Source organism: Ostrea edulis, chromosome 7, assembly GCF_947568905.1.
Source record: "Ostrea edulis chromosome 7, xbOstEdul1.1, whole genome shotgun sequence".
NCBI lineage: Eukaryota > Metazoa > Mollusca > Bivalvia > Ostreida > Ostreidae > Ostrea > Ostrea edulis.
This window is the reverse complement of record NC_079170.1, coordinates 79,933,053-79,956,495: the sequence shown is the minus strand read 5'-3', so window position 1 is coordinate 79,956,495 and position 23,443 is coordinate 79,933,053. Positions and strand designations below refer to the sequence as shown.

At 34.6% G+C, this 23,443-nt stretch overlaps 2 protein-coding genes across 7 annotated transcripts in view; one reads left to right on the top strand and one right to left on the bottom strand.

The window, feature by feature from the left end:
- The window catches only part of LOC125654447 (N-acyl-phosphatidylethanolamine-hydrolyzing phospholipase D-like), a 142,777-nt gene extending 128,769 nt beyond the window's left edge, over positions 1–14,008 (bottom strand). The window contains exon 1 of one of the 4 annotated variants that reach the window (XR_007362361.2): positions 8,744–8,897. The gene's annotated coding sequence lies outside the window, so the exon portion shown is untranslated. Of the gene's footprint in view, positions 1–8,743; positions 8,900–13,895 lie in introns of those variants that run through there. The other 3 variants (XM_048884404.2, XM_048884403.2, XM_056145456.1) reach the window with 3 other exon arrangements.
- Positions 12,442–22,440, top strand: LOC125654448 (N-acyl-phosphatidylethanolamine-hydrolyzing phospholipase D-like). 3 transcript variants are annotated; one of them, XM_048884406.2, is made up of 7 exons: positions 12,442–12,506; positions 13,880–13,946; positions 16,280–16,492; positions 17,463–17,951; positions 18,536–18,684; positions 19,219–19,333; positions 19,917–22,440. In XM_048884406.2, exons 3-7 carry the CDS (start codon positions 16,349–16,351, stop codon positions 20,037–20,039), a joined length of 1,020 nt encoding a protein of 339 aa, XP_048740363.2. In that variant the 5' UTR covers positions 12,442–12,506; positions 13,880–13,946; positions 16,280–16,348; the 3' UTR covers positions 20,040–22,440. The 3 variants fall into 3 exon arrangements, with proteins under 3 accessions (XP_048740363.2, XP_048740365.2, XP_048740362.2); XM_048884408.2 differs by lacking the exon at positions 12,442–12,506 and having other exon boundaries at positions 13,754–13,934; XM_048884405.2 differs by lacking the exon at positions 12,442–12,506 and having other exon boundaries at positions 13,754–13,946.
- The last annotated feature ends 1,003 nt before the right edge of the window (positions 22,441–23,443 follow it).

Here is a 23,443-nt window from a genome sequence, read left to right as displayed (position 1 = left end):
AGTGTAGTAAACGAGTATAACAAACAATGAGTGTAGTAAACAACGAGTGTAGTAAACAACGAGTGTAGTAAACAACAAATGTAACAAACAATGAGTGTAGTAAACAACGAGTGTAACAAACAATGAGTGAAGTAAACAACGAGTGTAGTAAACAACGAGTGTAGTAAACAACGAGTGTAGTAAACAACAAATGTAACAAACAATGAGTGTAGCAAACAACGAGTGTAGTAAACAACAAATGTAGCAAACAACAAATTTAGCAAACAATGAGTGTAGTAAACAACAAGTGTAACAAACAATGAGTGTAGCAAACAACAAATGTAGTAAACAACAAATGTAACAAACAATGAGTGTAGTAAACAACAAGTGTAACAAACAATGAGTGTAACAAACAACGAGTGTAGTAAACAACAAGTGTAGTAAACAACAAATATAGCAAACAACGAGTGCAGCAAACAACGAGTGTAGTAAACAACAAATGTAGCAAACAACGAGTGTAGTAAACAACGAGTGTAGAAAACAACGAATGTACATGTAGCTAACAACGAGTGTAGTAAACAACGAGTGTAGCAAACAACGAGTGTAGTAAACAACAAGTGTAGTAAACAACAAGTGTAGTAAACAGCAAGTGTAGTAAACAACAAGTGTAGTAAACAACAAGTGTAGAAAACAACGAATGTACATGTAGCTAACGAGTGTAGTAAACAATGAGTGTAGCAAACAACGAGTGTAGTAAACAACAAGTGTAGTAAACAATGAGTGTAGTAAACAACACGTGTAGTAAACAACGAGTGTAGTAAACAACAAGTGTAACAAACAATGAGTGTAGCAAACAACAAATGTAGTAAACAACGAGTGTAGTAAACAACAAGTGTAGAAAACAACGAATGTACATGTAGCTAACAACGAGTGTAGTAAACAACAAATGTAGCAAACAACAAATATAGCAAACAACAATGTAGAAAACAACGAATGTACATGTAGCTAACAACGAGTGTAGTAAACAACAAATGTAGCAAACAACGAGTGCAGCAAACAACGAGTGTAGTAAACAACAAATGTAGCAAACAACGAGTGTAGCAAACAACGAGTGTAGTAAACAACAAATGTAGTAAACAACAAATGTAGCAAACAACGAGTGTAGTAAACAACGAGTGTAGTAAACAACAAATGTAGCAAACAACGAGTGTAGCAAACAACGAGTGTAGTAAACAACGAGTGAAGTAAACAACGAGTGTAGTAAACAACGAGTGTAGTAAACAACGAGTGTAGTAAACAATGAGTGTAGCAAACAACGAGTGTAACAAACAAAGAGTGTAGTAAACAAACAACGAATGTAGTAAACAACGAGTGTAGTAAACGAGTATAACAAACAACGAGTGTAGTAAACAACAAGTGTAGTAAACAATGAGTGTAGTAAACAACGAGTGTAGTAAACAACGAGTGTAGTAAACAAGGAGTGAAGTAAACATTGAGTGAAGTAAACAACGAGTGTAGTAAACAACGAGTGTAGTAAACAACGAGTGTAGCAAACAACGAGTGTAGTAAACAACGAGTGTAGTAAACAAGGAGTGAAGTAAACAACGAGTGTAGTAAACAACGAGTGTAGTAAACAACAACTGTAGTAAACAACGAGTGTAGCAAACAATGAATGTAGTAAACAACGAGTGTAGTAAACGAGTATAACAAACAACGAGTGTAATAAACAACAAGTGAAGTAAACAACGAGTGTAGTAAACAACGAGTGTAGTAAACAACGAGTGTAGTAAACAACAACTGTAGTAAACAACGAGTGTAGCAAACAATGAATGTAGTAAACAACGAGTGTAATAAACAACGAGTGAAGTAAACAACGAGTGTAGTAAACAACAACTGTAGTAAACAACGAGTGTAGCAAACAATGAATGTAGTAAACAACGAGTGTAGTAAACGAGTATAACAAACAACGAGTGTAATAAACAACGAGTGAAGTAAACAACGAGTGTAGTAAACAACGAGTGTAGTAAACAACGAGTGTAGCAAACAACGAGTGTAGTAAACAACGAGTGTAGTAAACAAGGAGTGTAGTAAACAACGAGTGTAGTAAACAACGAATGTAGTAAACAAGGAGTGAAGTAAACATTGAGTGAAGTAAACAACGAGTGTAGTAAACAACGAGTGTAACAAACAATGAGTGTAGAAAACAATGAGTGTAGTAAACAACGAGTGTAGTAAACAATGAGTGTAGTAAACAACAAATATAATAAACAATGAGTGTAGTAAACAATGAATGTAATAAACAATGAGTGTAGTAAACAACGAGTGTAGTAAACAATGAGTGTAGTAAACAACGAGTGTAGTAAACAATGAGTGTAACAAACAATGAGTGTAGTAAACAACGACTGTAGTAAACAATGAGTATAGCAAATAACGAATGTAGCTAACAACGAGTGTAGCAAACAACGAGTGTAGTAAACAATGAGTGTAGCAAATAACGAGTGTAGTAAACAACGAGTGTAGTAAACAACGAGTGTAGTAAACAACGAGTGTAACAAACAACGAGTGTAGCAAATAACGAGTGTAGTAAACAACGAGTGTAGCAAACAACGAGTGTAGCAAACAACGAGTGTAGCAAACAACGAGTGTAGTAAATAACGAGTGTAGTAAACAACGAGTGTAACAAACAACGAGTGTAACAAACAACGAGTGTAGCAAACAACGAGTGTAGTAAACAACGAGTGTAGTAAACAACAAATGTAGCAAACAACGAGTGTAGCAAACAATGAATGTAGTAAACAACGAGTGTAGTAAACAACGAGTGTAGTAAACAACAAATGTAGCAAACAACGAGTGTAGCAAACAATGAATGTAGTAAACAACGAGTGTAGTAAACGAGTATAACAAACAATGAGTGTAGTAAACAACGAGTGTAGTAAACAACGAGTGTAGTAAACAACAAATGTAACAAACAATGAGTGTAGTAAACAACGAGTGTAACAAACAATGAGTGAAGTAAACAACGAGTGTAGTAAACAACGAGTGTAGTAAACAACGAGTGTAGTAAACAACAAATGTAACAAACAATGAGTGTAGCAAACAACGAGTGTAGTAAACAACAAATGTAGCAAACAACAAATTTAGCAAACAATGAGTGTAGTAAACAACAAGTGTAACAAACAATGAGTGTAGCAAACAACAAATGTAGTAAACAACAAATGTAACAAACAATGAGTGTAGTAAACAACAAGTGTAACAAACAATGAGTGTAACAAACAACGAGTGTAGTAAACAACAAGTGTAGTAAACAACAAATATAGCAAACAACGAGTGCAGCAAACAACGAGTGTAGTAAACAACAAATGTAGCAAACAACGAGTGTAGTAAACAACGAGTGTAGAAAACAACGAATGTACATGTAGCTAACAACGAGTGTAGTAAACAACGAGTGTAGCAAACAACGAGTGTAGTAAACAACAAGTGTAGTAAACAACAAGTGTAGTAAACAGCAAGTGTAGTAAACAACAAGTGTAGTAAACAACAAGTGTAGAAAACAACGAATGTACATGTAGCTAACGAGTGTAGTAAACAATGAGTGTAGCAAACAACGAGTGTAGTAAACAACAAGTGTAGTAAACAATGAGTGTAGTAAACAACACGTGTAGTAAACAACGAGTGTAGTAAACAACAAGTGTAACAAACAATGAGTGTAGCAAACAACAAATGTAGTAAACAACGAGTGTAGTAAACAACAAGTGTAGAAAACAACGAATGTACATGTAGCTAACAACGAGTGTAGTAAACAACAAATGTAGCAAACAACAAATATAGCAAACAACAATGTAGAAAACAACGAATGTACATGTAGCTAACAACGAGTGTAGTAAACAACAAATGTAGCAAACAACGAGTGCAGCAAACAACGAGTGTAGTAAACAACAAATGTAGCAAACAACGAGTGTAGCAAACAACGAGTGTAGTAAACAACAAATGTAGTAAACAACAAATGTAGCAAACAACGAGTGTAGTAAACAACGAGTGTAGTAAACAACAAATGTAGCAAACAACGAGTGTAGCAAACAACGAGTGTAGTAAACAACGAGTGAAGTAAACAACGAGTGTAGTAAACAACGAGTGTAGTAAACAACGAGTGTAGTAAACAATGAGTGTAGCAAACAACGAGTGTAACAAACAAAGAGTGTAGTAAACAAACAACGAATGTAGTAAACAACGAGTGTAGTAAACGAGTATAACAAACAACGAGTGTAGTAAACAACAAGTGTAGTAAACAATGAGTGTAGTAAACAACGAGTGTAGTAAACAACGAGTGTAGTAAACAAGGAGTGAAGTAAACATTGAGTGAAGTAAACAACGAGTGTAGTAAACAACGAGTGTAGTAAACAACGAGTGTAGCAAACAACGAGTGTAGTAAACAACGAGTGTAGTAAACAAGGAGTGAAGTAAACAACGAGTGTAGTAAACAACGAGTGTAGTAAACAACAACTGTAGTAAACAACGAGTGTAGCAAACAATGAATGTAGTAAACAACGAGTGTAGTAAACGAGTATAACAAACAACGAGTGTAATAAACAACAAGTGAAGTAAACAACGAGTGTAGTAAACAACGAGTGTAGTAAACAACGAGTGTAGTAAACAACAACTGTAGTAAACAACGAGTGTAGCAAACAATGAATGTAGTAAACAACGAGTGTAATAAACAACGAGTGAAGTAAACAACGAGTGTAGTAAACAACAACTGTAGTAAACAACGAGTGTAGCAAACAATGAATGTAGTAAACAACGAGTGTAGTAAACGAGTATAACAAACAACGAGTGTAATAAACAACGAGTGAAGTAAACAACGAGTGTAGTAAACAACGAGTGTAGTAAACAACGAGTGTAGCAAACAACGAGTGTAGTAAACAACGAGTGTAGTAAACAAGGAGTGTAGTAAACAACGAGTGTAGTAAACAACGAATGTAGTAAACAAGGAGTGAAGTAAACATTGAGTGAAGTAAACAACGAGTGTAGTAAACAACGAGTGTAACAAACAATGAGTGTAGAAAACAATGAGTGTAGTAAACAACGAGTGTAGTAAACAATGAGTGTAGTAAACAACAAATATAATAAACAATGAGTGTAGTAAACAATGAATGTAATAAACAATGAGTGTAGTAAACAACGAGTGTAGTAAACAATGAGTGTAGTAAACAACGAGTGTAGTAAACAATGAGTGTAACAAACAATGAGTGTAGTAAACAACGACTGTAGTAAACAATGAGTATAGCAAATAACGAATGTAGCTAACAACGAGTGTAGCAAACAACGAGTGTAGTAAACAATGAGTGTAGCAAATAACGAGTGTAGTAAACAACGAGTGTAGTAAACAACGAGTGTAGTAAACAACGAGTGTAACAAACAACGAGTGTAGCAAATAACGAGTGTAGTAAACAACGAGTGTAGCAAACAACGAGTGTAGCAAACAACGAGTGTAGCAAACAACGAGTGTAGCAAACAACGAGTGTAGTAAACAACGAGTGTAACAAACAACGAGTGTAACAAACAACGAGTGTAGCAAACAACGAGTGTAGTAAACAACGAGTGTAGTAAACAACAAATGTAGCAAACAACGAGTGTAGCAAACAATGAATGTAGTAAACAACGAGTGTAGTAAACAACGAGTGTAGTAAACAACAAATGTAGCAAACAACGAGTGTAGCAAACAATGAATGTAGTAAACAACGAGTGTAGTAAACGAGTATAACAAACAATGAGTGTAGTAAACAACGAGTGTAGTAAACAACGAGTGTAGTAAACAACAAATGTAACAAACAATGAGTGTAGTAAACAACGAGTGTAACAAACAATGAGTGAAGTAAACAACGAGTGTAGTAAACAACGAGTGTAGTAAACAACGAGTGTAGTAAACAACAAATGTAACAAACAATGAGTGTAGCAAACAACGAGTGTAGTAAACAACAATTGTAGCAAACAACAAATTTAGCAAACAATGAGTGTAGTAAACAACAAGTGTAACAAACAATGAGTGTAGCAAACAACGAGTATAACAAACAACGAGTGTAGTAAACAACGAGTGTAGTAAACAACGAGTGTAGTAAACAACAAATGTAGCAAACAACGAGTGTAGCAAACAACGAGTGTAGTAAACAACGAGTGTAACAAACAATGAGTGTAACAAACAATGAGTGTAGCAAACAACAAGTGTTACAAACAATGAGTGTAGCAAACAACAAATGTAGTAAACAACGAGTGTAGTAAACAACAAATGTAGCAAACAACGAGTGTAGCAAACAATGAATGTAGTAAACAACGAGTGTAGTAAACGAGTATAACAAACAACGAGTGTAGTAAACAACGAGTGTAGTAAACAACAAATGTAACAAACAATGAGTGTAGTAAACAACGAGTGTAACAAACAATGAGTGTAGCAAACAACGAGTGAAGTAAACAACGAGTGTAGTAAACAATGAGTGTAGTAAACAACGAGTGTAGTAAACAACGAGTGTAGTAAACAATGAGTGTAGCAAATAACGAGTGTAGTAAACAACGAGTGTAACAAACAAAGAGTGTAGTAAACAACGAGTGTAGTAAACAATGAGTGTAGCAAACAACGAATGTAGTAAACAACGAGTGTAGTAAACGAGTATAACAAACCAGTGTAGTAAACAACGAGTGAAGTAAACAACGAGTGTAGTAAACAACGAGTGTAGTAAACAACAACTGTAGTAAACAATGAGTGTAATAAACAATGAGTGTAGCAAACAACGAGTGTAGTAAACAACAAGTGTAGTAAACAATGAGTGTAGTAAACAACGAGTGTAGTAAACAACGAGTGTAGTAAACAAGGAGTGAAGTAAACATTGAGTGAAGTAAACAACGAGTGTAGTAAACAATGAGTGTAGTAAACAACGAGTGTAGTAAACAACGAGTGTAGTAAACAACGAGTGTTGCAAACAACGAGTGTAGTAAACAACGAGTGTAGTAAACAAGGAGTGTAGCAATCACCAATATGTGTGGCTAAGGATCGCAGACAACGAGTGTAGTAAACAACGAGTGTAGTAAACAACGAATGTAGTAAACAACGAGTGTAGTAAACGAGTATAACAAACAACGAGTGTAGTAAACGAGTATAACAAACAACGAGTGTAGTAAACAACGAGTGAAGTAAACAACGAGTGTAGTAAACAACGAGTGTAGTAAACAACGAGTGTAGTAAACAACAACTGTAGTAAACAACGAGTGTAGCAAACAATGAATGTAGTAAACAACGAGTGTAGTAAACGAGTATAACAAACAACGAGTGTAATAAACAACGAGTGAAGTAAACAACGAGTGTAGTAAACAATGAGTGTAGTAAACAATGAGTGTAGCAAACAACGAGTGTAATAAACAATGAGTGTAATAAACAATGAGTGTAGCAAACAACGAGTGTAGTAAACAACAAGTGTAGTAAACAATGAGTGTAGTAAACAACGAGTGTAGTAAACAACGAGTGTAGTAAACAAGGAGTGAAGTAAACATTGAGTGAAGTAAACAACGAGTGTAGTAAACAACGAGTGAAGTAAACAATGAATGTAGTAAACAATGAGTGTAGTAAACAACGAGTGAAGTAAACAATGAGTGTAGTAAACAACGAGTGTAGTAAACAAGGAGTGTAGCAATCACCAATATGTGTGGCAAGGATCGCAGACAACGAGTGTAGCAAAGAGCAACATGTGTGAAGATCCTGGTGCGACGTCAGTGACAATATTAAAACAATCGAATGATGTACATTGTATATACACAAACTTTATATTTAAGACTTTCAGTGCAATTGATCGTTCATGAAAACTCTAATAATAGTAATGTATTTGACATGAATGGGGAAAAGTTTGTATAATTCCGAATTCTCATTTTGTATATTTGTATACTATTATAGCTTTTGCTATTCACAGTTGCATTAAAGTATAGGAAACCATAGAACGTGTAACCGAAACTGTATGTAATCTACTGCACAATAGAATTATGTTCAAATCACTAACACGCACTTCACATTCCGTCAGAAATGAAACAGCGACACCAACACTTCATTTCTGTAATAAATAACCAAACGGCTTTCCATCCGCAGCTAATGTAAACAAATAAAATACCACCGGGAGATTTACTTTATTTCTGTATATACACTTCCCCTATAGCGAGATCGTCTCGCTAAAACGCGATTATACATCTTTAGTCGAGAAAATAAACATTTATATACCATAAACAAGTGTTTTGTTGTTTTGATTGAAAATAATGACAATCTCCATTCAATGTTGAATAAGTGCGATGCACACTAAACGTGGCGTGGTCAATTCAACGTTGTTTTGTGAGAGAAAAAGACTGAAAATAATTTCAGTGAAATCCAATGCAAATTGTGAGTACTTTTGTTTTGGTTTACATATTTACAGCAGTATCGGACATCTTAGCACTTTATTTTTAACTTTTACACGTGAAACATGAAATAGGTGTTTTTCCCGGTTACATGGGAAATATTTACTCTCGTTATTTGAGGGGTAATCGAGCCTCGCTATAGGGGAAATGCTCCCAACCTGATAAACATGTATGCACAGCTGGTGTAAATTGAGAGAGAGAGAGAGAGAGAGAGAGAGAGAGAGAGAGAGAGAGATTTAAATGTACAGTACAGCCAAAAATAAATTAATAATGTATATACGCAGCTAATGTAAATAAATGAAAGAGAGAGATTGTGTTAATAAATTTTACCACTCACCATCACTCGATTGCGTTTATATAATTTACACATGTAAAGGTACACACAAAATGTCCATTCATCATTTGTAACAACAGCGTGTGGTATTAAATAGGACATATAGTTATATCACCGGATCTTGGGTGTTGCTAAAACGCGGAACGGAAAACAAAACGGAAGACGGAGCGGAACGGAAAATATCGTATGCAATAATGTGATGAGGAAGTCAGCATTTTGCAAAATAAAAGGCTTATCATGAATAAGGGAAGCAGAGAGTACAGAAAGAGCTGGAAGTCATCCACAGAATCCACCGTTTAATATACTTCATACTAAAGCATATGTACTAAAAAAAAATCATTAACTTACCATGAAAAATATTCATAAATAAAAAAAGAATCAAATAAAAACTTGAATTTTCAAATTTTATATCCAATGAAGCATATAGCCTAATCTTAATTTTCACACTAGTTGCTTTTATTCGTAATTTAGTTCTGCACCTGGTATAATACATGTATGTATTTATGTGTTTAAAATGTTTGCCTCAATTGGAATGAATTTCTATGGAAAATTCGTACATTTACCGATATCCTGTGGATGAGCGTTGAAGCTGAAGAGATACAGCGGGAAAGAAAGATTGAAACAAAATCAATGAAAACTAAGGTGAAGTTTACAATCCATAGTATGAGAAATTAACAGATATGGCATAGCAAAAAGACTAACAGACAATTTATGCTTGAATGGAATTAAAAGGTCATCTCATTTTTAATCTAAATATCAAGATACAAGTATTTAGTTTAGAAATAAACTGCTTGAAGTCCTCCCTATTTAGGATTGGAGTGCTGCGGTCACTAAGTGTGTTAGTTAAAAAATAATATATCAAACACAAGATGTTTAACTTACTGACTTAATAAGATCACGAATTGTCGTTGTTATATACATACTACACTCCCTGTTGTAAGTACACACATACACGGTATCATGTGTAAATTTGCGTTAATGACGTTTTGCCACCGGGGGGGGGGGGGTATATAAAGTACATGTGTTCTTTCTATTCTTTGCCAATAGGTACATTTCAAAATTATTGTAACGCTTTGTAAATTCTTGTACAAGCGTGTAACTTCGCTTAATCAATTTTAGCTGCAATAAAGTAGCACTATCCGATTTTTATTTTTTTATTTTTTTTTATTCTGACGTTTTCAGGATCTCCGTAATGGTGCAAAATAATTTTATGAATAATCGATAATAAGCTCAGTCCCGAATGTTGTTTACACCAAAAGGAATACCAGCTTTGTGCTTGGGCATGTCGAATAAAGTTGTTTGTCATTAAACGTTATGTACAGCATACAAAATTCTTCGTCTGCTCCGCCATGCTTGTTATCGCGAGATCTCGAAGGTGGATCCCCTGAAAAACCTAAACATTGAAAATCTGCACGAAAATGTAGTTACTCGAGCCACTCCGACAAAGAAAGAAAAGCATATGGTTGCAGAAAGAATTTATATACTCTGCTGTTCGCTTTTTAAGGTTGATCGATCTTCATGTGATGTCATAGGTTTTTGCAAAATCTTTATTTGATTAAATTTTGCGCATCATAGAAATATATCTTTCAGAGGAATATTATTCACTGAATGAAATTAAAAAAAAAAAGGTAAACTTTTAATACTGAAAAAGTTTTTATTTTCCATATTTAATCAATTATTTATATCTTTAAGAATGTTGTCAAGGGCAATAAATCCTATGCTGGAATTTCCTCTACTGCATGTCTATGACAATGATTTCCCCAATATCCACAAATAATTTAATTCTACTTGTAACACGCAGTTTGATTGGCTGAAACTGATGGAGGAACATACATTATTTTGTATAGTGTAACTTGCTATGAGGACACCCCCCCCCCCCCCCACCACCACCCCCACCCCCACCTTGACAACCAGCAGCTGGAACTACTTGAAATACCTTTGTTTGACTTTTGCACAAAACATTAACGGTAAAAACTCGTCGGATACTAATTCCGACACAACGATATCATTTGCAAAATAATGGTATAATACATGTAAGTACTTGCAACTTTGCTGTTTCATTATAAAATATGTTTTCACTTGAGAGATTGCTTGATCCGCATATCAAATCATTTTGAAATGCGTCATGTATTACAAAATGTACATATACTAGATGACGTCACGCCAAATCGATGACATGTATATCGCATTCTGTGAATTGTTTACATTTTACTGTATCGGATTTAGTAGGCGACAATGCTGCATATATGTAATGGTAGGTTATAATTTAGTTTAAAACTTTTATAAAGTCAAGATACCGGCATTATCCTGTTATTCGCTCCGTGGAGCGAATAATATTTGACGTTTTTTGACGTTACGCCAAAAACGTCAATGGAAGAAAAATAGCAACTGAAACAAAAATCAAACCTTAAGTACTATCCAGTTTGAGGTCAAGGTCAAGTGTTAAAAATAAGTGAAGGTGCAATATACCTTTGTAATAAACATGAAAAATTTGAAGTTTTATTTTATTTGTAGCGTTTGCATTTGTAGTGTATTTTAAAGATAAGATTTATTCAGAAATCTAAGAATGATATTTTGAAAGAGCGTCCTTATATGAATATATATATATATATGTATATATATATATATATATATATATATATATATATATATATATATATTGCGAATAACAGGAGTATATATATACAGACGAAGTTTCCAATTTCAAGCTAAAACGCTATAAAAAGAGAAGAATTCCAGGGAAAAGGGTTTCTTTGGGGGAGACCATATAAAAAATGGGGCTTGGATTTTTTTTTTTTTGGGGGGGGGAGGGGGTAATATCAATGAACATGACAAAAATAATAAAACCTCCGGTACTTTCTGTTGGAGCGTCTCAAAAGTCGATCTTGCGCTGTGCAGTAAACATTAGGCCTACATATGTAGCCTACACATATATTCTATATCAGGATTCGTTGAAAACACCACCTTGCGTTTTCAAATTCGATTAATCAAGTACATGCTCCGGTTATGAATAGAACCAAGATGGCGGTTTTCTTGTTCGACGCTTCCTCAATTTGTTGTTGCTAAACTAGTGAATCATTGTGCGGTGCAAGTGATTTCTATATTTCTCAGTGATTGTTTACTTTTTTGTATGAATGAAGACTTCTACAGTGTAGTTTTGTCTTTTTACATTAAATTATAATTCGCGGATTATAAAGCGTAAACTACACCAAGTTACATTATATCGTATAACATAGATCAAAAATAGCTTCATTCCTTAATTAATTTTTATATATCTTTGAATTAGCAGTTTTCTCAAAACTGTTGACATTTAAAATTTGTCATTTCAACAAGTTTTCATTAACTTTCATTATTCTGTTTAACGAAAATGTGTATTTTTTATGTTGATATATATATTTCTGTTTTTGTATGTCTGACATCTTTAAAAAGGTGGCAACATACACATTTTCTTTGGTTATTGATTAAATTAAACTACATTGAGTGGAAATTAATACAGTTTTTCCACTTTTAACCATTAATATTGATGTCACTTGAGGATCGACCCACCTTAACTTGATATTAAATCTAAACCTTTTTATACCGACGAAATAGCTTTCGCCTCCGTACTTGTCCATTGATGTAAATACTACCTTATATGTCATATGCAAATAACTCATGACAATCGGAAGTTGAAACTTCAGTACATCAAAAATGACGCACAAATATGAATCGAGAAATTGGGAATATATCGAAATTGCTGAAAACGGTAGAATAGAACTCATAAATCGTAAGTTGCAGGTATTGACTAAGAAATATAGATTATCATTTTATTTACGTAAAGAACGTCAGCAAATGTTTAGAATGATCGAAAATGTTGCGGGAGTGAATCATTCCCGCATTTGCACCATTACGGAGATCCTAAGGAGTTGTCAGGGGCGGATCCAGGAATTGCGGTTACGGGGGGCGCCACTTTATAAGGCAGGGGGTCTGGGGGTGAAGCCCTGGTGGGGGCCCAGGGGGTGAAGCCCCCGGAAGCTCCTGGATTTTACAGGGCTTCAAATATATCACCTATTTAGTCTTTTGTACTATTTTCTATTATTTTTTATGAGGTGAAATTAATGAAATGACGTAAATCTTAAGGGTTTTTGGAAAAAAAATTTAAAAGTTCTCCCAATAAAGTAATTCAAGAAATCAATAGATTTTGTCATTTATTTCTCCGGGAGTGGAAGAAATTATTGCTTCTTACATTGTTTAGTACATTTTTCTGAACAAGATACCACGATTTACCTTAAGTTTGAAAATTTTAGTGGGGAGGCGCGCCGGCTGTGCCCCCCCCCCCCCCCCCCCACTCCCTTAAATCCGCCACTGGTTGTAGCCCTCTCCCCCAAAAAAAAATTCGGAGAGGGCTACATTATTACAGCTAAATCAATTTATGATGCAGAATTTTAAGATGAAATTGTTTTCACCGCTTGTAAACAGATTCCCAAAATTTGGAGAACTGTTGCATTTTTAATATAATTATTGGGATAGGCCGACAAGTCTGTCTGTAATATGAACAAACATTACAGTTCTAAATATAATTTCACGATATAGCTATGGTCCACTTAACGGAATACACACTCATTACTAACCCAAATGTTGCTTGGGCCATTTTTTTTTTTAAATTAATATTATCCGATAATACTTTAAAATTATCGTTAATTTATTTTTCTAACTTTTGTATTATCCGGCATATTTAGGCATAATTTCAAAGAAGAGGTTTGCAACTCAAATTTGCACGGTTTCTACCCCCAAAGAATGGAGGGGGTATTAAAGATATTCAACAAAAGAAAGGTTGCAACCCTCGTAAACCCCTCTAGATCCGCCAATGTGTTTGCATGATATATGACAACTGTTATCATAGATCAATATTTAAAGAATTGTTTAAATTTCAGCATAATCTATACATGTTAGGCTTTTATACTAGCTGTTTGGCGATATGTTACCAAGGTATTCGATATTATTTGAAAGCAAACACGAAGATCGATCTGTCTTCGATTAGGCGGCCCGCATAACGATCACGAGTACATTACACGATGTCCTAGATTCTACACGAGTCGAGTACACTGGCACTCGCTGTATATCAGGATAATGATAAATACGTGTTTATTTCTTGTATAGATTGGAGAATGCACACCTTTTGAGTCAAGAAGACATAGTAAAGGACAACTAACAGGTTCGTCAGCAGGTATGTCATATAGATTTATATATCACAGGGCTAGGGGCTTGTTTCTGTAAATAGGTTGTGACGTATATATACTAATAATAACACAGACACGTGCCTGTGATCTATATATTGTAATATTGATATCTACTCGTTCTCTTCCATCTCTAACGGAGAGATCTGTTTGGTGCGATTGTTGTATCTTTTTCCCCTCTTGTTGTTTCTTCAGTTCAATTTAATTAATGTTCTGAAGGCAATATTGACATTTGTCAATAGCGCGGTATGGAGCGCCGTTTGGTTCTGTATTCACGAATATTTGTATTCTCTTCATATATATATCTGTCAAAGAGTTTTGGGTATTAAATTGAAGGCTATATTCGATCTTATAAAACGTCAATGAATACATTTCATTAAATTTGATTTGAAATGTTTGCTCCTGAGCATGTGACGAAAGTCTTTAAAAATTGCAAAATTAATGTATTATATATTTTTATTATCTACTTGTGCAAACACATATTAACATGAACATGTGTGACAAAATCGTCCAGATAAAAGTGGACGCATGTGTGCTTGCTAGTATTATAGGCCCATGTGCTCAATGATCAATACTATGGTACTCTACATATAAAATAAAACAAAAAGAAACTCTAATTAGCTATGCATACAAAAACTATGATTGTAGAGAGATACATATATATATAAGAATAGTTTTTAATCTACACATGTGTTTTTGACACACTTTCTTTCCAAATGGAAAATCCAACAGATTGTTGGAAGACTTGATTTCCAAAGACCACGTAGATATTGTCAATGCGGAACTCCGGCATCTCTTTAATACCAGATTCAGAGTATTTGTGCGTAGCATCAGAGTGGTGTTTAAAGGGACTGATTCACGATTTTCCTCAAAATTTTGTTTTTCACTTTTAATGATAAAAATCTACTGTCTAATATGTTTAAAAGATTTCACATAAAAATTAAAGTTATACATTATCACAGAAGCTCATTTTAGTGAGTTTATTATTTGTTTTGTAAATAAAGATTGTGGTATATTATTGTTTACAAAGTTTTCAAAAGAAATGGATATTGATCTAAGTTTATCATATCTTTCACATTTCAACCATTCTTTAGGTAAAATGTGCCATCTAAAAGCTAAAATTTGTGACTGCAGAATTAAGATGCTTTATATTACAAAATTATTGTTTCACTGGTTTGTTTGTATACATAAAAAGACTCGAGTCTTTGTTTACATAACACAGATTTAAGGCTAAAATATTGCTTTTATTCTTGCATTCAGAAAGTCAAAATTTTGGTTGCCAACATTAAATGAGTTATACTTTTTTAAAAGTTTAACATCAAAAATGAAAAATATTTTTCTCAAAAATCGTGAATTTAACCCCCAAAAAATTTAATAACTGATTACAAAATATGACTGAATATTTCCGTTTCCATCTATATTGAAAAAGTAGCTGTCTATGATATCAAAACCCTGATCTCCGATTTATTGTGCAGTGTTGAAATGCCGTACGTTTTGATTTTGGTCTGGGGAAAGTTTTGTGATTTCAAATTTGCTAAAAATTCTTTGAAATTTATTAGAGTCCCGATTTGATTTATACCACTTCTCGCATATGTTGTGTTACAAAACGTCTAAAGTTTTTCCTTCCAAGCAGTTTATATTTCTGTGCAGACCAAAGATAGCGAGGGACTTGGTAGAACGGGATCCACCAATGTGTTTCTGTAAGGGTTCGTAAAGATCGTTTATCGTATCCGTGTTTTGTGTTTATCGAGTCTATCGTGAAATTCTTTTATCAGGTTAAGCCTTTATCGTAAAATCGATTAATGCGTTTTGTGTTTATCGAGTCTACCATGAACCTCGTTTTTATCCTATCGTGCGTGTGTTCTGACGTACCATGCATATACCCTGTCCTATCGTGCATGTTTCGTGTTCTATAGTTTATCATGTTAAGAATAGCGATACGGGAAATGGGTTTTATTACGGCATTATTGATGTACATTATATTGACCACACTAGTTTAGAAACACTCTTATTTATAAGTACGTATGTATCTTTATTGAGCCTTTTACTGAATTATAAACATCTAATTCCTGTCTTACTGTAAGAAATGCCAAAGTCTTAAACTTTCTATGAAACGTATCAAATTAAAACGTTTTCTCGTGGAATCATTAACAAAATGATGGATGGTATTTTAAGTGAAACATGCCTAGACTTTTAAAAGATATTTAACTATAGATTCTGTCTTACTTTAATAGATCAACAAATGTACTTTCATTTTAATCAAACATGTGAATACTTTATACATGTAGTTAACAGATTAAGCTTAAGCTGTACTGATTTGCAGGTTGTGTTTTGTCGGGTGAAGCTGTACTGATTTGCAGGTTGTGTTTTGTTGGGTGATATAATAGAGAATATGGAGGAGGATCTAATTCGTCCCATATACAAAAATGGCAGATATCAAAATCCGTTTGACACCTGGACCAACTCAATTGGCTTCGGCAATTTTTTCAAACTGATGTTTAGCGAATCCGATCACAGTAAAATTCCCAACCAGAGGGTTTGTATTTTTGTATTTGTTAAAAAGAAATGTCTTTTATTGTTTCAAAAAAGTATAACATATGATGACAAAATATGGACTTTTATGTGAATATTTTTAAAATCATCTTTATAGTGCCCATATTTCACAGAGACTTTTGTATAGAGATTCTTTGTCTACTGGCAGTTACATGGTGAAGTTCTACAAGGTTCTGTGTTAAGTCCTTTGTTCTTTATATGTGTTTTAAGAATATTGCAAATAACATGTACAACTTTGTTAGAGTATTTGCAGATTTAGGGAATAAACATCTTCTTTGTTATTTGTGACCGCTAATGCTGATTTAACGGTCGCAAACTAAGTTTTATTGGTGATGCGTTAGCCAGTGGAGTCAACGAATATTTGTTCATTCGGAATTCCGCACTCGATGTATGCCGAGTGTTCGAGACATCCGATGAGTACCGATTGGGTGTTTGCGACCGCACTAAATCAGTTTTAACAGTCGCAAATAACAATGAGAAGGTAGTTATTCCCATACTAATGTAATTTCAGTCTTTGGTTGATATCTTCGTCTTATTGCGTTGAATTTTGCTTTTCTTGTTTATATGAAAATTGATATGTTACGAAATAGTTATGCTTAATGTTATGTTTTTGCGACATCGTACCATGACGTCACAGTGAGAAGTTTTCCCGTCAATTGATTCTAATGCAGCTATTTTGTGATCTGCATTTCGATTGGCTAATGCGCTGAGGTATAAGGGGATATTAGAAGTAATATTTTAAGGGCCGGATTATCACAGGAACAAGTCGAGGCATCGCCGAAGAAAACCAGATGCAATTCATCAATCTAGACATAAAAAATTATCATAAGATTTTAATCATTTCTCATTGGTACTGTTTCAACTTTACAGGTAAGAAAAATACACTTTAAGATTTTCTTCAGATAAATTTGTTCGATAGTTAAAGTAGGGTGCACTTTCAATTTCCTTGACAGGAGTTGGACAACACTTTACCAGTGGAAACTCCGGATTTCCAGAAATTACGAAATCCACCGACATCGGAAATGCAGATAATGTGGATAGGCCATGCCAGTGTATTAGTTCAGATGGACGGACTGACCATTCTTGCCGATCCTGTATTTAGTGACAGGTGCTCCCCTGTGCAATTCGCAGGACCCAAACGATACCGTCCCCCGCCCTGTAAGGTAGAGGATCTACCCCATATAGACGCCGTCATCATCAGCCATAACCACTACGATCATCTTGACCACGGAAGTGTCAAAAGCCTCAATTCCAAATTCAACGACAAGATCACGTGGTTTGTTGCGGCGGGAACTAAGGAATGGATGCTGAATGCTGGTTGTAAGAACGTCGTTGAATTGTCGTGGTGGGACGAAGCGGAAATGCCCGGAAGACCGGACTTTAAATTCGTTAGTGTCCCGTGTCAGCACCGGTGTGAACGCACACTGCTGGATTCTATGAAGGTAACGGTTACAAAAGAAAAGAAATGTCATAAATAAAAATTATTAGAACTACGGTGGATATTTATTGGGAGAATATGATGAAATACAATGACACGAAAAATAAATCTAGGATGTACAATGTGTATACTTTAACCAGGGAAATATTCGCCCCGTTTCATTTTCGCCGCTATCACACTCGCTGTGAGTGGGTTAATTTAAGACTGAGCAAAAACGTTTTCTACCTTATCTCTCGTCTAAATAATTGTGTCAGAGCGAATTTAAAATGGACAAAAACTGTTTTAAAATGTACATGTAGAAGGCCGGGAAAATAACGTTGGAGCATAGATGGCACTGTACATACGGTATTATCTATGATTGACCTCAAAAGTGGACACCATTTAGTAATGCATCCCTATGTTACTGCTTGATTTGGCATGGTATTAGACTTCACTTGAAAATGTGAACAAATTTCATCGTCAGCTGACACAGGTAAACCAAACCTTGATCAAATAACAAATGTAAACTTTTTAAAAAATAAAAATGATAATTACATGCAATGATACATTTCAAAAATAAAATTTGAAAATGAGTTTTCTTGTTTCCAGGCTCTGTGGTGTAGCTGGGTAGTCAAGGGGCCTGACCACAGCTTCTACTTTGCCGGAGACACAGGGTATTGTAGTGGATTTAAACAGATCGGGAGAAAGTATGGACCAATTGACTTCGCTGCCATTCCAATAGGCGCATACTACCCCAGGTATAGAGCCCAATAGGGGCATACTACCCCAGGTATAGAGCCCAATGCAGCAGTTCCAATAGGTGCATACTATCCCGGGTATAGGGCCCAATAGGTGCATACTACCCCAGGTATAGGGCCCAATAGGCGCATACTACCCCAGGTATAGGGCCCAATAGGCGCATACTACCCCAGGTATAGGGCCCAATAGGCGCATACTACCCCAGGTATAGAGCCCAATGCAGTAGTTCCAATAGGAGCATACTACCCCAGGTATAGGGCCCAATAGGCGCATTCTACCCCAGGTATAGGGCCCAATTGTAGCAGTTCAAAGATTTATGTTACTTTGAATTTTAAAAAGTCAAATATTTATCTAGTTTCCGCTAACAACTCTACAAAGGAAGATGATGCGCATGTTGTGTGGTGTAACTTGCAGTCTCTCTCTCTCTCTCTCTCTCTCTCTCTCTCTCTCTCTCTCTCTCTCTCTCTCATGAACTTATAGCATATCAGATATTTTGTACTTAGAACCTGTTCAGAACTTTTTCCTAATTGCAGATGGTTCATGAGACCCATGCATGTGGATCCAGAGGAGGCGGTGAAGGTCTTTGAAGACGTCAAGGCTGAACATGCTCTTGGCATCCATTGGGGAACCTTCAAGATGACGCGAGAGGTTGGTCACGTGCCAGTGTCAAACTTTGTTTTTCATAGAACTTTAGATTTCTTTGTCACATTTAAATTTTAACCACAACACAAGGATTGGATAAAGTATTGATAAATCCGTACATATATACCAATGGGGGCAAAATCTTCTTTTACAATAATTTATTCTTTACATTGATTTTAATGTGAATAAGAAGAATTTAATGATGTAATTTTCTATGAGTAGGATTTCACAAAATCAACTACATTTGTATGTAGACGAGTTTTTATTATTATTATTATATTATATCTCATATATATATATATATATATATATATATATATATATGTGTGTGTGTGTGTTATATATCTATATATATAATTATGTACTATTTTTAGTCTTGGTCGTTAGTTCATTTGTAAGTCAGGGCCCTGGCTAATTAATCACAATTTTCACAAAATGGCGGTTTTTGTTATATATATATATATTCTCCATAGTTTGAGAAAATTCCTATTTCTTAACATTCCCACCACCTATGTACCTTTTGTGTATTACAATTTTGAGAATTACTGAGTAAGTGATGAATTTATATATTTATGGTTTACATCTGCAGTTTTACTTGGAGCCGAGGACAAAACTAGGAGAAGAGCTGGATAAGAAGAACATCAGTAGAGACAAATTTTTCACACTTCGTCACGGTCTGGTGCACACAATTGGACATGCAGTACCCTCATAACCAGCATGGGTAGCCAAAACGCCTTAGCAATTGCAAAATCTATCATTATACTACCCTAAGTAGTTCTCAGAAATGCAATGCTCCATTTTGTGAATAACCACCCGATGATCACATTAAGGATAAATTGTATGTAGCAAAATCTCCCCCCATCCTATCAGTAAGTACAGATTAGGAGACAATGATGAGTGATAATGGGATTGTTTTCTCCCTCCTTCTTTACATATACCACTTTAATTATGTATCTGATGATTACAGATGAGAAATTCGCATATACTTTTGTGATCGGTAACTAATTGTATCTGTGAGTAATGTAGCAATGTGCACGTGATAGTTTCAGTACTGTATAGCAGGAAATTAACTCGCGGAGTTAATTTTCGCTATATTCGCTGAAATTTTAATTTAACATTCAGTGAATTAATCTTTCATATTGATACGAAATTGGGTTCAGGATATTAAGATTTGTTTTTCCGCGAATTAAACCGACCGCGATCTGCTGCTAAATGAAAAAATCGCGATTTTTTTCCGACCGCGATATTAACCTGCTATACAGTACCTTCAGTACCATTGGATGTGGTACATTCTTGCCAGCAGCATGTGATAGTCTCTCTTTTACACCCCCCCCCCCCCCCCACCCACCACCACCACCACCACCACACACACTCTTCCAGTTGTTATAGTCTTGTAAAAGTAATAGATCCCCCCTCCCCCGCATCTCAACATTCATTCATATTAGTGAATTTAGAAACAAGTATTTTGAAATATTACTGTAGTACATATAAATTACAATTATGTTGCATATTTTTTCACATTTCATAGAACCTATAGTGGAAGTGCGTAACTGTTCTCCACAATGAATGTTCTTTTCTTAGTCTCCGTGTACCGACATTTTTACTTTTTAGATATCAAATACAGAAATCTAATTTTGTTTTAATCTTTTTGTTTGCAAATATTTTTTTTTTTTACCTATCCGTTTATTTATTTGTTATAATGTGAAGTATTTAATTTAAGACGTTTTATAGTTTTGAATGTGTGTATACATAATGTGAAGTATTTGATTTAAGACGTTTTATAGTTTTGAATGTGTGTATACATAATGTGAAGTATTTGATTTAAGACGTTTTATAGTTTTGTTGAATGTGTGTACACATTCTTGGACATCGGTGTTGATGTATAGACAATCATTATTTTATTTTATTTTAAGTTTTATATACTTTGTTATTGTTGTTATTTTTGTTTCCATTATTTGAAAAGTATATCATAAAAGTTTAAATATAACAAGGAGTAATTTTATGTATGATAATTATACTGTCACGCTAGCGAAGGTACAATGCAGATATGTAGATCTGATTACAATTAATCCCCAACAAAAGAAAAATACTTTGTATTAACCTAACTGAGTTTCTTTCGTTTTACACTGCGATTGCAAATTGATATTTTTAAAGATTTTTTTTATTCGTTTGTATGGCCTCATTACTATTTTGATTGTGGAGGATTTTTTTTCTATTTTTTTTTTAAAGGTTTTTGTATTTTTCTAATTTTGATACATTGTACATAGAACTTTAAGACATGCATTACCGTACAGCGGGTTTTTTTTTTTTCGCGAGGTGATAAATTTGGTTGAATTCAGCGGTTAGATAGCGTTCCGCCAAAATTTCAATCACCAAATTGCACCCAATACTTCAGTATTTGCAGGAGAGAGAACTCTTCATTCTCCGCTAAAATTATTAGCATATGTTTGAGCCAGCAAATCGCCAAATTTAAACCCGCGAAAAAAATCCGCTATATGGTAATCATTCTTAATTGCAGTGTCTGCCCAGCTAATAATTACATGTTCGCTTCGTAGGCAGAAAATCATCAGTGACAAATGTGTAATACTATATATTTAAATTGAGTTAAATTGGATCTGATACTTTTTTAAAAATACATGAATATATACTTATGTTTCTAGAACTGCATTTCACACAGCGATATGAATCATTCAGATAGGACACTCTTTGACATTCATCACGTGACGTAAAATATATGCATGTCTGTTTTATTATATAGTAAATTATATTATTTTTAGAAATTTAAATTGGAACAATTCATATCACAAATTTTTATGCATAATTTTGATTTTTTTCCCCGATTCTTCACACTCATTTGTCTTGATATATTCTAACATAAATGAAACGGCAGTATCCTTTCGCTGTATATGTGTAATTACACAAACATTTTTAATGCAATGAATTTTGATTAGAATAACACATACTAATAGTTTTGCACGTTTCTGTTTAGATATTTTTTTTTAAAAAGAGAGAATAATAAAGAAGTTAAGAACAGACAATGGTTAAATTGAAATACTTTTTTTCACTAGTTAGTAATATTTGATTATTGTCAATAAAGGTCATAGTTACTGCAACTTTGTTGTCACAACCAGTTTCCGAAATAATAAAAAAAAAAGCTGTTTATGAAATATATAATTAATATAATAGTCATTGTGTTGTGTGTAGAGAAAACATGATGCGGTGATGATGCCGTTATGTACCCCCCCCCCCCCTTCCTTAACGACTCAAAGTTCGTCCAAATAAATATATACAGACCAAGCAAGTTATAACAAATAGTTCTCCTTTTCTTGGGACATCGGGTGATAACGAATTTTTTTTAGCTCCGCGGTGAACTCTAGATATCTTGATCAGGTAAACGGAGTAATCCATAGTGAAAATCGGTATGCCAAAACCGGTGTAACAATCGGTATGAAACACGTCAGCCAGCATGTAAACATTGTAGCATGGAGTCCAGTAGCGGGTAGACCCAGAATTTTCACAAAGAAGGGGGTAAACATAGAGCGAAATAAAGTTTATGAAGGAAAATGCAATTTATCTGGGAGACCGCTTGTTCGTTGGAACACCTGAGACTTGTGAGGATACTGTCCTAACGAGTGCCAAATATCAACACAAGTACATTCTGTACATGGCTCACGGAGGGTGTGACCGGTCGACTTACGATTCTTACTCCCCCTAGGCACCTGATCCCACCTCTGGTGTTTTCCCCAACTCTCTAATTTGTATTGCTTATAGGAGTTGAGATTGGTCACTGTTGGTTATCTTTACCTTTGATTAATTTCACTTTTATGTCATGTTCAAATAATGATCAATGATAATCGTTTCATTATAAGAAACAAAGAATAATCTTATAGTTGAAAAAGTAAGTATTCAAACGGAACACCCTTTAGGGAAATCTGAATAACTTCTTTCAAAACGAAAACTACATTGTAACATTTTTGGTTTCTGTCAAAATCACGTGGTGTAAATATGCATGTAAAAGTCCGAGTCAGCATGAAGAAACCTTTTATTTGTACTTTGGTTGATCTTCTAAGTGCAGCTTATAGCGAATTGGTGTATTTGAATTGTTCAGAATTGTCA

Excerpts from the sequence above, each read along its gene's own strand:
- LOC125654448 (XM_048884406.2), top strand. The coding sequence starts at position 16,349 with ATGGAGGAGGATCTAATTCGTCCCATATACAAAAATGGCAGATATCAA. Across the intron at positions 17,952-18,535 it reads CACTGCTGGATTCTATGAAG|GCTCTGTGGTGTAGCTGGGT; the intron begins GTAACGGTTACA and ends TCTTGTTTCCAG. Across the intron at positions 19,334-19,916 it reads CCTTCAAGATGACGCGAGAG|TTTTACTTGGAGCCGAGGAC; the intron begins GTTGGTCACGTG and ends TTACATCTGCAG.